Below are 15,644 nucleotides of genomic sequence, written 5' to 3' on the forward strand. Positions count from 1 at the left end.
TCAGAACAGTAATGAAAATTATGTAAGTATAACTGTACTCAGGAACTGTACTGAAGCCAACACTATTCATTCACAGACAGGGAACAGAGAGGAAGACCAGTATTAGATTCACACAGCTGGAAAACTGTATGTGCTGTTTTAAGGCCACTCAAGACCACTACCTTAGGCTTGTACATTCTTGACCACAAAACTTTCTGACCTGAGGACAGATGGCAAGCCCTACATGAGCAGCAAAGTACTATAACCATGGCAGGTGCCAAATGCATAGGTGCTGAGCCCACCTGAAAGTTAACCTCAATCAGAAAGGCCTATACCCAGCTCCTCAAGAAGCCAAGGCAAGAGTGTTACAAGTCTGAGGCTAGCATGGGCTTCATAGCGAGAGCCTACCTAAATGAATAAAAAGTAATTTAGTCTAGAATATGTTATCTTCAAGAAAACACCTTGTTGCCGCTTAGCTGTCTGGCCAAAACCAAGTGAGAGTACTAAGCGCTCTAAAAAACAGTCAGCACCAACTAGCTGTAAGGTTTAAGTAATCCAAAACTTCCACTGGGGCAAATCCAGCTCTGCCAAACTCATGATGTACAGATGTCCTGGTTAGGCATAGAACTAGAATCCTCTACATGCTTCTCCAAATGCCTTCTTAATCGCCACTCCAACTAGAATCCAGAAGAGTGTCTAAACTCTCAGAACCTGAAATAAACTGATCACTCTTCTAACTATCTTCCTTTCCAGTAAAGGGGGAAAGGAATTTCTTAAAAACTAATGAAAGGTGCTTGCTTTGGCAGCACATACACTAAAACTGGAACAATACAGTAACCATTCTGGCCCCTGTGCAAGGATGACACACAAATTCCTAAAGCATTTCATATTTTTCAGGCTATGGCCACAAATCCTGAGGCCATCAAAGTAAGGAAAGGAGTGGAAGAGGAAAGAAATAGGGAGGCACAGATAATTCAGCAGTACCTTGTCCAATTCCTGCAAGAGGATGATTTGGGTGGAGGCCTTTACAAAACTGATGCTCCCGGTAAATGAAGCCGAGATCCAGGTCATAAAGAATTTGACTAAAGTCTCAGTGAAAGACAAACTGAAAATGTTGAGAAAAGAACTACCAGAGCTGACAAAAGACCTGAAAGTTAAGTTGACAGAAGTGAATGATGAGTGAAAGTCATTGTTACAGCTGTGGAGAAAGGGAACATACCAACAGGAAAGGAAGCAGATACCTGATGACTAAGAGTAACCTCTCTGTGAATTACTGCTCCAACATCTGTTTTTATTTGATCTTGAAAGCCAGGAGAGTGCCTGCGTAGACATCTTGTCATAGAAAGGCTTGTTACCTACAGAGATCTGATCAACACGTCATTTGTGAAAATTGTACTTTGAACTCCTTCACTTATACACAGCCAAGAATGTTGCTGTAAACAAAGAACTGAATCCAAAAGCAAAATTAACTAAAGCCAAGGCAAAGCCTGTTTCACAGACTGCTGCTGCTGTTAATCCATCTAGTGATCCTGACTGAGTCTGATGAAGCTGCACTAATACTATAAGGAAATGGAAGACAGGCAAAAACTGAAGAGAAGAGTGCTGAAAAACAGGCTCTCAATGATCAAAATGCAAAGAGAGCCATTACCTAGCAGAGTTCTAAAAAAAGGGGACCTGTACCTAGGAGAAAGGAAAACAGAAATCTGAGTAAATAGGGAAAAGTTCAGAAGGTAAAATTTTAAGAAGAGGCCAGGTTATGTGGTTCATAGAAAAGAGAACTGATAGTCAGGCAATGGTGGCACACATCTTTAATTCCAGCATTTGGGAGGCAGAGGCAGGTATCTCTGAGTTCGAGGCCAGCCTGGTCTACAGAGTGAGTTCCAGGCTACAGTCAGGGCTACACAGAGAAGAAGCCCTGTCTCAGAAAAACAAAAACAAACAAAAAGAGCACTGGAGTAGTGGTGAACTATTTGGCATTTGTGCTGGAGTTTAAAAAAAAAAAAAAAAAAGCATTAAACTTAAGTTGCTCCTCAGCCTGGCAATTATTTTAGATCAATGGAAGTATTTTAAACTTCAAGGCCAATCCTAAAGAGTGAGTTCCAAGACAGGCAGGGCTACACAGAGAAACCCTGTCTCAAAAACAAAACAAAACAAAACAAACAAACAAACAAAAAAAACAAACACCATTTTAAACAAAGTTTGAAAAAATATTACATTTATTTCTTTGTTGTGTAAGCAGGAAAGACAATAAAGGTGCCAAAACATGTGCGTGGAGTTAAGAGGACAACTTGCCAAAGTTGGTTTTTTCCTTCTACTACGTAGGTCCTGAAGAGGAAACACGGATGCTCATCTGACCCCTTATCAGTCTAGATCCCCACACTTCCAGCACTTCAGTGACAAGAATGATGCTCAAGGTGTTTGGAAAAGCCTATAGGAGTTTGGCAAGCTGAGGTAGGAGCTTTTAACTTTATCTCAACTAAAAGGTCAATCTGAGCAAGAATCTGCATCAAAATGGGAGTTAGGGATATCAGACCCAGCAAAGAGAGAGGAAAAAAACCACACAGAGGAGACTTGATGAGTCTGGAATCGGGGAGTCAAATATCTTGTTATCACACAGCTGCTTCAGCTGCCTGGGAGGACCAGCAGTCCTTTTGAAACCACCCAAATCCAGGAGACCATTCTGAGAACTCAAGTAACCATTCTAAGAAACAAAATGTAACCATTTTAATTTTTTTCTTGGACTCAAACCTAGGGTTCTGAGCATACTAGACAAAAATCCCTTTTAAATATATATATTATTTATTTATTTATTTTATGTTTATGTGCCTGAGTATATGTATGCTTGTGTACCACATGTGTGCAGGAGCCTGCAAAAGTCAGGAAACATCGAAACACCAAGTGGCATTAAAGGCAGTTGTGAGACACCATGTGAGTGCTGGGAACTGAACCCAGATTCTCCATAAGAGCAGCCAGTGTTCGAACTACTGAGCCATCTCTCTCCCCAAGTTAAGACAAGTCTTGCTAAATTGCCCAGGCAGACTCTGAACTTGCTATCCTCCTACCTCAACCTCCCAAGTAGCTGGGTTACAGGCCTACACCACCTGGCACATTTGTTTGTTTGCTTGTTTACAAGACTTCTGGTAACCTCAGCTACCCAAAGTTCAAACAAGTAAGCCAGTCAACCAATAGCAGACCTTTTCCCTAAGGCTTCTACTTACATCTTATCTGTCCATACCTCATGAATGGCAGGATACTGCTACTAGGAGATAGCTTCTCTATCTTTAAAACTTCTCTAGATTACTTAAAATCAATACAATGTGATACTGTGTAACAGATGTTATACTGCATTATTCAGGCAATGAAGGTAAAACTGAAGTTCTCTGCATGTTCAATACAGATGCAGACCCAACCAGCAACCATCTAAAAAAGCTGGGACATAAGACGCAAAACAACAAGCACTCAAAACAGGAGGCGGCAGACACTGGTGATCGACGAAGTAGCCAGTGGTTCATTCAAATTTGGCTTTTTAGAACTTTCTGGAACTTAATACATTTAATCCATGCTTCATAAACTGATAGATATGGAGCCCAAGGATACAAAGGGCTGAATATATAATACAAACAAGTTTTGTTAACTGTTTTCTAACTGCAAGCTCTCCCTGTAGACTGCAGGTTCTTAAGGGCTGTTCCTCAATGAATCCCTAATACATTTCTGACAAAAAAACAAAAAAACAAAACAAAACAAAAAAAAAAACCATTCAATTAGTACAACTACTGATCAAAAATCATTAAGACTAGGGGCTGAAGAGATGGCTCAAGGGTTAAGACCATTTACTCCTCCTATAAAAGACCTGGGTTCAGTTCCCAGCACCCATACAGTTGCTCACAAATGCCTGTCAAGCCAGTTCTAAAAGAGCCAATGGCCTCTGCATGCACAGCAGCACACACAAATACATGTGGGCAAACACTCGTGCACAAAATAAAATAAATCTAAAAAATATTTAGCAAAATAAGCAGATGGAGGTGGACATGGTGGCTAATGGTTAAGATAACACCTAGCACTTGGAAGGCAGAGAGAGGAGATGACAAGACCCTGCCTCTAAATGGGGTGGGGTAGGGAACAGTACCAGATGATAGCAACAGGACAATGGTAAGTGTCATGGGTGGGCTAACTCCAATCCTCAGCACAACCACAGGCTGAGGTTCAGGACAGAAGTCAGAAAGCATCTCCATGACTCCTGTCTTAGAACGTGCACAGATAGTACCATTTAGTGCTGAATGTATAGATTTCCTAACACTCCTCAATTAAACCAATCACATCGTGCAACTTTAACTATAGGCAAGGAGTACATTCTAAGAAAAAGCAGCTTCTCAGCCTCCACTGCAGCTCAGACCTTGACACACAGGAGCCAGGCCAGACTCCTGCCCTCTCCATAAAGTGAACTCGGTGCTGAGTTTTAGTTGAACAGAGAGTCGAAAGACTTCTTTTTCATTTACTCTTCTGAAGTGTAGTAAAACACAAAAAATATAGATCAACTGGTAACATCTGAGACTTCGTCTATCTAAACTACTAACTACAAGGTTCAAGTTGATCATAGAAGCAAACTGGGTATCAACTCTGACAAATACTGTTTTAAGGAAGAAAGAGAAAACTTTCAAAATTCTTTTTAAAGCAGCTAAGCAAACCCCAGCTAAAGTCCGAACTTTAGCACTATCCATTTTCTGACTACAGACTACACCTTTAGCACTCAGTGAATTCAAACTAGCAAGCTTTGGTTTATGCAGCTTGGTTTTTGTGCAGTTGGGGGGTGCTACACTTTATACAAAAACTCTTAAAACAACCAGCATATTCAAGTCTGCTTAAGATGGGCTCCATCAAATAATTCTGCAGTGCAAGCCACAGCATCTATCACCAAGAGGACAAGCCTATTTTCAAGTACTATGGGGAAGGCACAAGGTAGCTATTAAAAAGCTGATTTCAGGTAGGACTAAATAAGTGAAAGACCTTAAACTCCCCGGCCAGACACAGTGTAGTGCAGATTTGGTCCCCAAGCACTCACACACAACAGCTACTCCCCACGCTATAAGCTGAGCACACCTTATACAAAGTGGTTGGGACTACAACAATTTCAGAGTTTGGAATATTGGCACAGAATTTACCAAATTTGCATCCCTACTACAATCTGAAAAGCTGATGCTATCAAAAGCTAGGTTTCTGAGCATTTAGAGATTAGGCATGTTTAACCTATACCTTTGCTGAAACTCAAGAATGCAGTCTTTCAATTGTAGTACCAACCAAGAAAAACCTAAGAAATCTGCATGTTATGTTCCAGGGCAACCACACAGAAGCAGTACCTAGAAGCAGCAGAGGAGGGGTGCTGTTTTAAAGTTCCTACGGGTATCATCTACACATAAATAATGCTTTAGACAAACACTCTCAAGTGATTTAACAGATTTTCAACATCCCTTCTCATGGGAAAACTAACTTTCAGTTCATTTTTTGAGGCCATCTGATCCTTAAACACATGGCTTTCCTAACTGTACCTGAACATTTAAAGTTAATTTTAAACTAGGTGTGATGGTACACACCTTTACTCATAGTGCTTGTGAAGTAGAGGCAGGAAGACAAAGAATTTACGGCCATCCTTAGCTGACTAGAAAGGTCAAGAACATCCTAAGCTATCATCACAAAAAATAAACAAACAAACAAAATATTAAATAATGAGCCAGGTGTAATGGTACATGACTTTATTAATCCCATCACTCCAGAGGCAGAAGCAGTAAAGACCTCCCAATACACAGTGAGACCCTGACTCAAAAATACATAAAATACACAAGATCAAGTTGAATTTGGTAATTATGGTCACTACAGAGCTGAATCTATGGGCTAAGTACAATTCTAGCACCTGTGTGTTAACTTATTTACATATACATTCAGTTACAGTTAGACCTAACTGGGACCTAACATGAGACAAACTTATGGAACAGACTTGTTTTCCCAGGGCAGGGAAAAGGAAGAGGAGTATAATTTGCCCAAGGTCACAGGACTAGAAAGTAGCAAGGCAAGATTGAATTTTCAGGTGGCTCAAAAGAAAGTTGAACCACTATTGATAACAGGGATCTTGCACCTTGCTACTTCAAAGTACAACTTCAGCGGAAGGGAACCTTAAGTCCCTTTCTCACTGGCAGTCTTGTCTGCAACGTGACCTTGAGGACAAAAAACCAAAGTAAACTTCACTTAAGTGAAACAGTAAACATATTAACAAGTGCTCTGACGGAAGGAAACCTCGTCTACCCCCCGCACCCATCCCGCAAAACAAAACATAAACAAAGCTCTGGCTCGTCCTAAAAACATGACATCGGGTATGGGGCAAATGACAGTGGGTCACACGGAAGAGAAGTCCAGGCACACAGCTAATCAGACCACTCCTTCTGTCACACCTACGACTTTTCAAGTCCAAGTTCTAATGAAAGGCAACGGGACTGGGAGGGGAAAAAAAAAACAAACAAAAAACTCCAAGTTAAAAGTGAACCGAGCTTAAAGAGAGAGGCATTTGGAGCCACAAAAAGGACAACCCCTCACCCCAGCTCCAAAACACCAAGGAATCTCCAATGCCCGCGTCTGCACATAAGAGACCCAACGGCGGAGGCTGAGGATTCACCGCGATCGCCCCGGGAGACTCGGAACTGGTTTTTGTGTATTCCGATGACTCTGCGGCTAATGCCCCAAAACCCACAAAACTTGTTCCTCGGAGGACAAGAGTCCAACAGGGCCTCCGCGAAGCTCTCCAGCGAGTTGACAAGCTCCGGGAGACCCCGAAAAGTGGCTGGGAAGGCCTGGCGCGGGAGCCGCGGAGCTCACCCGGGACCCTCGACTTAGCGAGGGGCGCACCTCGCCTCGCCTGGGCTCCCGCCTAGCCAAGCCCGGAGAGTCACCTCGGCGTCCAAAGTTCGCCGCCGGCGCGGCCGGCTGCCAACGCGCGACCAAGCTGACAGAAGCGGGCGGCCCGGTCCCGGCCGGGACTGGACGCCGCCTCCCGGGCCGCCGAAGCAGCCGATTCCGGGGGGGAGGGGAGAGGGGCCGGGACGCTCCCTCCTCCCCACGCCGCCCGGACACGACCACCGCCCCAGTCCGTCTGCCGCTCGCCCGCGCGGCCCGCCTATCCCGCGCCGCCGCCCCCTCCCCGGACTCACCTGGAGGCGCCCACGACCCGCAGCTAGTCGCGCTCAGGCGGGAAATGGGCTCACCGACACCATCAGCGAAGCGCCCAAAATGGCGGACGTATCAAGCAGGCCTTGAGTTACCCCCGCCCTCCCTCCGGTCGCCCCATAGCCAATCACAGGCCAGACCCCGCCCCTTCCCGAATGTCATTGGCTTGCCTCTCCCGCCCCCTACAACCTATTGGATCGCCCAGCGGCTCCCTCGCCTCCATTCCGATTGGCTTGGTAGCCTTGTCAGTCAAACGCGAGAGGGGCATTCTTTTTCCCATGGTCTTGACGGATCCGGAACCTCTATGACCCCGGTGTCTGAGAAACAAGTCAGAAATTGGGAGAAGCTTTAGGCTGGGTCCCTCTACGCCGTAGCAACAGCAGGGTTTCGCGTGATAGACGCTTCGGACCACCAATCCACGTTGTCGATGCATTTTAAAACAAATGAAGCAAACCAATCCCGGCTGTGTAGCTCCGGATGGAAGGGAACCAATGGGGTAGCACAATGACAGCAGGCGGTGGGGCAACGGCCGCGGAGGAAACCGGTGATGACGTGAGTCACAATGCAATCTGTAGCGGAAACTCCTTATGGCTGGGGAATTAGCTCAAATGGTAGAGCGCTCGCTTAGCATGTGAGAGGTAGCGGGATCGATGCCCGCATTCTCCATGGTGCAATTTTATGAAAGGCCTCTTGTTTAATCTCTCTTCAGACGGACTAAAATGGCATCCCCATAAATAGGGTCAACGTCGAGGGTTCCCCACTACAAAACAGACCCTTTGGACTCCAGGCTGTACCTTTTCTCACAGAGAAGAATTTACGCATGACTATTTTTTTTCCCAAACGCTGGTGTCCCGTCACCTATCGTACTTTTGCCTCGCCACAGAACTGAGGATTCCCACTTTGAAGCCTCCTCTGAGTTGGTTAATCCCAGTTGTTATTTCTCCTGAGGCTGTGTAAAAAGGAGAAATTGAGCTGAGCAGAAGCATTTTATTTCTCTCTCCCCCCAGGCTGGGTGTGGATGTGGCCTCAGGCTCCCTCACCTGCCGCCTTGACTTCCCTGCCATAAAGGCCTACACCCTGCAACTGTGAGACAAAATGAACCCTTTCTCCCTAAAGCTGCTTTTGTCAGAATGTTTTATCACAGCAACAGAAAAAGATACTAAGATGTCCCCGCTATGCCCTATAAACAACGTGTCTCGTTCAGAGTGGCGGGACAGACGTTCAGGTGCGCTGCAGCTGGCCACCAAGGTCAACAAGGTCTCAGACTCTTGGAGGTCTTTCATGAAGCAGGCCTTCCCTAGGCCATCTAGAAAACAAGTGACCAAGACAATCAAAATAAGTGACGGACTTTCCTGGGAAAGTAGTATATCGTAAGATAGGACAGAGGGTGTTAGTGGCAGGGAGAGGAAGGGTGTCACAGAAGCCCCAGGATGGGGCTTTGGAGCTTCAACAGCAGGAATGGCCCAGGTATGATGGGAGACTGGATTGCAGACGTGGCTGAGTCTCACAGGCCCAGAGTCACAGTGCTCACACTTCAGACAGGGGCTGCCTGCCTCTCTCCCAGCAGCTCCAGCTGTAACCCCAGTCATGCTGCCTTGTGCAGGAATTCACTGAAGCTCAGAGCACACACAACGTGTCTCCTGAGCATCTTCTCTAGGCTGCCTCTAGACACCCATCCCTTGGGAAAAGTGAAAAGCCCAGGTGCTGGACTGGAGGAGACAGGACCCGACTTCCTGGGGGGCACTCAGTATCTTCCTCAGGTTCCCAATCTCTGAGGCCCTAGCCCTGTCCTTTACACAGGGCTCAGCATGGCTGAGTCTTCCACCTCAGTCTGGCTCTGAATTCCACTACCAAGGTAGCAAGAAAGGGCTGTACAGTTATGCAAACCCACCCTTGCCTCCAATCTACCTTCCAGTAGAGCTGTGGCTGCAAGCAGACTCCAGAAAGAGTTCATTGCTAGCAGGTCCACAACAACATAGTACCCATTTTACACACTAGTTAACTATGGTCCAGTGATCATTCAGACACCAGAGGCCACGTAGGGGTTGGGTGACCGCGGCCAGGTGACCTAACCTCTTTGGCCTTCTAGTTCTCAGAAGTGCAAGTGATAATATCTCCAGCCTGTGTCACGCCCAGCACTCCAGGCAATTAGGGAGGCAGCAAATGTTAACTCTGGCTAGAAGTCTTGCCTGAGGCCACACTAGTGATAAACATTGTTAAAACAGAGACCTGCTGATGAAAAGTTAAGGAGAGAAAGCTCAGCGCAGAGCAGCAGTTAGAGGCTGGGCCGTGGCTGGAAGGGGCAACTAGGGCTGGTGCCTGCCATCCGTGCTGTCTCTGAAGGCAAAGCCCAGCTGCCTCACTGATGAAACCAGCCCTCTCGCACCACCTGGATGAGCCAGCCAGCATCCCACCAAACCAGCATCCCTTCATTCACTTGTAGTGAAAGCACCTGCTGGCATCTCCTTTACATTCCTTTCTCTCAGATTCAGGTAGGTTCCTGGGACATAGACATGACAACTAAGAGATAATCCACCACCTCGTGCCTGTGGGTAGCCTCGGTTTGTAGATCAGGCTGTTAGAACAGCCAAGTTGGCCCGTAGACTGTCAGATAGGGTGTACTCATTCCTGACCTGGCCAGACAAACTGAGGTCAGGTAGGGCTTCCTGGGGAAGGAAGTATGTGAGCCTGAAGCCTGGTAGAGCCATGGGGAGGGCTGATCAAAAGAATGACTACCTTGCAAGTTTTGCATGTGACATGGATTGACCTCTGCTCCTCTCTCTTTCTCCCTCTCTCTCCCTCCCTCTCCTTCTCCTCTGTTCTTCTCACCCCACTTCCTTCTGGAGTTTAATGGTTCACTTTTCAGTTCATTTTAAAGAACACACACATAAGATTTTTTTTTTTTTAACATGATCAGTAGAAAGTGGAGTGGAAACCAACTGTCACTCCTTAAACTTTAGGAACAAATACAGAGCTGCCTGATTTTAATTTGTCAAGGTAATAATTTAAAAGCAAGCAACCAAGCAAAACCTCTCTGGTCTCCCAAAAGGAAGCTTTAACATGCCAGTCATATACTGCAACAGGAAGAAAACCTCTACATAAAACCTTTACATTGGAACCAGGGGTGGTGGCGCACACTTTTAATCCCAGCACTTTGGAGGCAGAGGCAGGTGGATCTAAGTTCAGGCCAGCCTGATCTACAAATTGAGTCCAGAACAGCCAAGGCTACACAGAGAGACTGAGAGACCAAAAGATAAATTAGCAGCTATTATTAAGATCTGAAGTAGGTGGGTGGAGAAGTCCAGTAATGCCCTGAGGGGAAGGAACGCCTTGCTGCATTCTTTCCCCACCCACTAAAAGATAACAGTTGCTAGGAAACTGGCCCATCCCCCTAGGGAGAGACACCAGGTCATTAAGGTCTGGGGACCTTCCTATAGCCAATCAATTCAAAATGTAGCATTTTGACCAATAGATGCTTGCCAGGCAGGAATCGCCCCTGCCTTGAGCATGATGGGATGGACCAGAATCTTCAAATCACCCAACTAACCTGGGCACGGCGTGCTCTGATCTCACTGCTTCAGCAGTGGGGGGGTGTGGGCCCAAGCTGCAGCTTGTAATTTACAATAAAAAGAACCTCATGTATTTACAGCGGAGTCTAGTTATTCCTGGTCTTTTGGGGTTCGTGAACTGGGCAGAACAAGAAACCCTGTCTCCAAAACCAAAAAACATACACACACAAAACAAAAAACCAAAAACCTTTAAATTGGCTAAGTTCAACCGCAGAATGGCACCTCAGTGTCTTTCATTCTCTTATCCTCCATACTCTGCTGACACAGACCCAGGAGATGAAATGGGGCCATCACTGCCCTAGCAGAGGACAAGGTCCAGAAGAGCCAGGCTGGCATGCCGGCTATTGCTGCGTCAGATCAAGAAATTCCGAGGATCAAGAGGAAGAAAGAGAGTCTTCTGGAGGTCTGCCGCTTAGCCTGGGAGTTCAGATCTTGTTCCCTCCTCTTTCTACAGTTTGAGGGCTGGGCAAGAGCTGGACTTCCCTGAAATGATGGCTGATTGCTGCCAAGTCTGTGAAAAGGAGACCCTGTGGGCATGCCGACCACCCTGTGGCTGTCAGGCTTCTGGGGATGGAAGCGAAGACAACATCTGGGTGGAGAGAGAGGCTGTGGCTTGAGACCTTCAGCAGATCACAGGCAAGAAGCCAATGAGGGGCTTGGAGGGGGGACTTCAGCCTTGATCTTTTGAGAAGAGTAAGTGGAACTGGAGACCCACCGAACTTCAAGAACCTGGGCAGGTGAAAATGCCCAAGACCTGGTCACATGGACTGTTTAGCAACATGGACACTGCCTCAGTGGCTCAGGGTGGATAGAGATGTAGACCGAGGACAGATAGTAGACACACTCTCCTGGAGGACAGATGAAGAGGTCTGCTGAAAGAGGGAGCTGTTACCAATAGGCAAACTCCTGAAGGCTCATGGAGATGTGAGGAAGATGGGGAAAGGTGGCTGTCACCAAAAAGGGGAGCAGTAGAACAGGGAGGGTAGAAGGTGACAGATGAATAGAAACAGTTCTTCTGTTGGGTGCAACCAACAATTTGCACCCAAGCCTTGGTTTCCTCAGCAACAACTGGGAAACCCCTAACTAGGCTACTGTAAGGTTAAAAAGCCTGGTAAATGTCACCCCTTGTTTATACCGCCACAGCTCAGACACCAGCTCCTTCAGAAAGCCTTCTTGTCTCAGCACCAAGATGCCCCTCATAGGGGTTGGGAGGGTGACTGTTTCAGCACAAGGCCTTCCTCATGGTTTTGAAATGCCTCTATGTCTATCTCTGGATGGTGAGCACTGGTTGAAACTGCCCCATACCTGTTTTCCTCCAAATTAAAACATCCCTTCTTGGAGGAAGTTCCTACTAGAAAAAGACCCAGGAAGGACAGGAAACTTACAGGGCTCAGAAGAAAACAAAACTAACAAGCCTCAGGGGGCTCCTGAAATTTACAGGATTCACAACATCCCCCGCAAAGGTTATGCAAGCTTAATAAATGGCTGGGGAGAAGAGATGGACCAACTTGCAGCTGGCCTGCAAGTTGAACTCCAGGGATGCAGCATTAGTGAGTCCGAGCCCATGCTGAAGTTGGCTTCTCAGTGATATGGTTGTTTTTGAGTTAACCCCACTCTGGTGAGTAAACCTAGTAAAGTCACTGCTTCACTAAGCAAGACATGCAATGTTGTTTCTTTGGTCCCCATCAATGCCATTTCTGGGGCAAAGTGATGATATTCATGTCCTCCTAGGAAACTTTACAAAATGGAGAGGACCCCCCCCCCCAGTTGATCAAAGGCTCCTAGTACAGGACTCTGTGTGCACCAGCCTGATCCTGCCTTGGTACCTTGTAGGTGATGCCTAGACTGGCTCCTAACTTCCCCCAGCTGACCACACAAAGAGGAAAAGAACTAGAAATGCGACTCTGGGCACCAACCAGCATCCTTAGGCATACAATAACCAACCCTATTGGGAGAATGAGATCCCTAGACACGTAACAGCTTTATATGCAGACAGTATTGCCCACAGGCCTGGGAGGAGAGGGCTGCAGAACAGGACTTGACCCTTTCCCTGCTCAGGCAGGCTGCCAAGTCCTTCCTTTCCCACCCCTCGCCTGACCCTGGTTGGATGCATGGATGGCAGAGGGAGACCAAATATGTTCTCCGGCCCCTGGCATCTCCAATGCAGGCATCATCTCCTAAGTCAGCTCAGAGAGACACTAGACTGGTGACTGAATTTCAGTGAGTGCTTTGGGGGTATACGATCCAACTGAAAGGCTGGCAATTCTGGGTGCTTGGGCCCCACAGGCAGCTTGGTAGCAGGAGATCCTGCCTTTGGGCATAGGAGGTCAGGTGTCCCTCTGGATCTGCCAGTCTTTGCAATAAACTTAGGCCTGCCCGTTACCTCCGAGTTTTACTAGGCTGTTTTACTAAGGACCAGCCCTGCCATGTCTCCTCTGGCACTGTTGCATAGAACCCTTAAGAGGACCACCAGTAACAGGAGTCAACCAGATCCATTCCTGACTGCCCCTGTCTACAGAGGACTCCAAGATGGGTGTTTCTTTACCCACAGGCCAAGCTCTTAGTGGTGGAACCTGCAATTTATCCTGCCTTTGTCAGTGCCACGTTGACCATCATCCTGGAGGACTCCTGACCAGTCACAGGCCAGGAGAGACTGGTATGTTCCAGTGAAACCAGGTGCCTGCAATTCCCTAGACCTCTCTCTCCTGCAGACCTCCCCGCCCTCAGCTGCTTTTACCTGTCTCTGCACTTCCAGCCTCCTCGGAGTAGGTCAAAGATTCCATTTCAGGACTCTGTTGGAAGGCCAGAAACCTCTAAATTTTCTTTTTCAGTTCTTAGTGTTGCCACACCCAATACCAAGTGTGGTCCTTCTCTGACCTCTCTCCAGCGCCATGGTTGGGGTCAAGCTAGAAGCTGATGTGACCGGACATTGCCTATCCCCTTTGACCTTTGGGGCACACTCCTCATTCTGTGCTACAGCTTCCTTCACCACCTGTCACAGATAGGAAACCCTCCCCAGCACAGGGACCAGGCCTCTGTAAGGTCTCCAGCGCCACCCAGGTGAAATGCCAGCAGCCCTCAGGGTCTGCTGGCTGGATGCCTGAGGACAAAGGGCACTGTCTACAACATGACCGGAACAACTCCAGTCTGGCAGAGTGAAGCTCGCAGCTTCATCCAATGGGGTCTACACAGATGGGATGGTCAGCAGGACTGCCCTGGCCTCTGGTCCTCACGACTGGCACCCGGATGATCCAACATAGCAACACAGCTTGAAGCCCAGAAATACAACATGCAGGGTCCGGTGCAAAATGGGAAATGCCTGGAGCCTTTGAGCAGTTTGTGATATACTCTGTCCAGGTCAGTTCATGACACCGGCTCAGCCTGTGTGCTGGCCTGTCTCTGCCTGAGGGGGCTTGACAGAGGGGCGTCCATGCACAGGAAGACACGCACACAGCAAGCAGCCATCTAGTGGGCTGGAATCCATTCTTTGGCAACAGGCAACTCAAATACTCACAGGGCACAAAAGAATGGCAGTTATGTTTTAAAAAATTAAGTTTATAAATATTTTCTCCACTGTACAAAGTTTTCCCAGCCCTGCCCACCCCCATCACTGTTCACATTTCTCATTTTTTAAAAATCCCAATTATATTTATTTTTTTTAAAATCATAAAATATATTTTTCCTTTGTTCATATTTAAAAATATTTACAAGGAGGCAGCGAGGCCGGGGTGGACGGCCGAGGTCAGGACGAGTCCGTGCAGGGGGATGGAGGGGGCGGGAAGAGGTGGCAGTAGCTTCTCTCGGTGACGGGCGAGGGCGGGCAGCTGTCTTCTGCAGACAGGTACTGGCTGTGGGGAGTGGGCGGGGGTGGGTAGGGGTCTGAGTCCGAATTCAAGTCCAGGTAGTACTTGCTGGTCTTCCAGCGACTGGTGCTGTAGTCGCTATCACACACATCTGTGCTGCAAGGGGTCGTCGGGGGCGCCATGCCTCGAATGATGTAGGGCCTAGAGAGAACAAAGAGGAGGTTCACAGGTGTGCCTGGCCCCGTGTGGACAAGGCCCTTAGCAAGCTTTACAGGGGAAGGCCGGCTGGGCAGCCTAACCTGGAGTTGGCTCTACCTCCACAGCCAGGCCTTGGTAAGAAAGAGGTCCCTGGTCCCTTTCCAGACAACAGGTCAGCAGAACCTGCTGGCTGGCTTTGGCAGGAGTTTACTTAACCTCCAAACTTCTATGTCTCAAAAGGAAACCCCCCCCTGCTTCAGGTGGGTGTGTGCATATTTATATGCATGTGTGAGGATGTACATATGTGCACGTAGGTCAGAGGTTGAACTTGGGTGTCTTCCTCTCTCACTCTCCACTTTATCCTTTGAGGCAGGGGCTCTCATTGAACTTGGCGCTCACTACTTTAGCTGGCCACTGAGACCTCAGGATCCTCTTGTCTCTGCATCCCCGACTCTGGGATTACAGAAGCTCTCCCCCATGTGTGTGACCTTTTACTCCATTCCTAATGCTTGCGTGACAAGTAATCTCCTCAGCACCGGCTTTATTTCCTAAGAAGCTTGTAAGGATGAAGTAAGATTCTACATGGAACATGCTAAAAGTATATGTGCCTACAGGATACGGTGTTTAATAGCTACTGACCAAATGCTATTTCCTGTGACCATTGAGAAAATGTGGTTCTGTAATGGTCTTATGTTAAAGCACCCTGACCATGGTGGTATCTTTCAGCCTCCCATACCTACCTGCATCCAGCAGAGACCCAGAAACTCTGTCAGGCCCTGTGTCCTGAACTCAGCAAGGCAGGGATCATGATTTGTTTCAGAGCCTGAACCTACCATGCTAGAGTCACCATGAGCATGGAAGCTGAAATAGTGACAACTCACACCCC

The 15,644-nt window shown here is 47.4% G+C and overlaps 2 protein-coding genes, 1 non-coding gene and 1 pseudogene across 7 annotated transcripts in view; 2 read left to right on the forward strand and 2 right to left on the reverse strand.

The window, feature by feature from the left end:
* Ppp6r3 (protein phosphatase 6 regulatory subunit 3) overlaps positions 1-7,306 on the reverse strand; it is a 116,079-nt gene extending 108,773 nt beyond the window's left edge. For 3 of the 4 annotated variants that reach the window (XM_060383385.1, XM_060383382.1, XM_060383381.1), the window contains exon 1: positions 7,173-7,285. The gene's annotated coding sequence lies outside the window, so the exon portion shown is untranslated. Of the gene's footprint in view, positions 1-7,172 lie in introns of all 4 variants that reach the window. The other variant, XM_060383384.1, reaches the window with a different exon arrangement.
* Positions 770-873, forward strand: LOC132651220 (U6 spliceosomal RNA). The gene has a single exon (XR_009589025.1). It is a non-coding gene; the product is annotated as a U6 spliceosomal RNA (small nuclear RNA).
* On the forward strand, positions 880-1,686 carry LOC110546529 (something about silencing protein 10-like; annotated as a pseudogene).
* A 6,985-nt stretch (positions 7,307-14,291) lies between the features above and the next one.
* Positions 14,292-15,644, reverse strand: part of Lrp5 (LDL receptor related protein 5) — a 98,224-nt gene continuing 96,871 nt past the window's right edge. For both annotated transcript variants that reach the window (XM_021634330.2, XM_060383424.1), the window contains one exon: positions 14,292-14,761. In XM_021634330.2, the coding sequence (XP_021490005.1) occupies positions 14,500-14,761 (262 nt within the window). In that variant the 3' untranslated portion in view covers positions 14,292-14,499. The remainder of the gene's footprint in view (positions 14,762-15,644) is intronic.

The sequence above is a fragment of the Meriones unguiculatus genome, chromosome 1, assembly GCF_030254825.1.
Source record: "Meriones unguiculatus strain TT.TT164.6M chromosome 1, Bangor_MerUng_6.1, whole genome shotgun sequence".
Lineage (NCBI taxonomy): Eukaryota > Metazoa > Chordata > Mammalia > Rodentia > Muridae > Meriones > Meriones unguiculatus.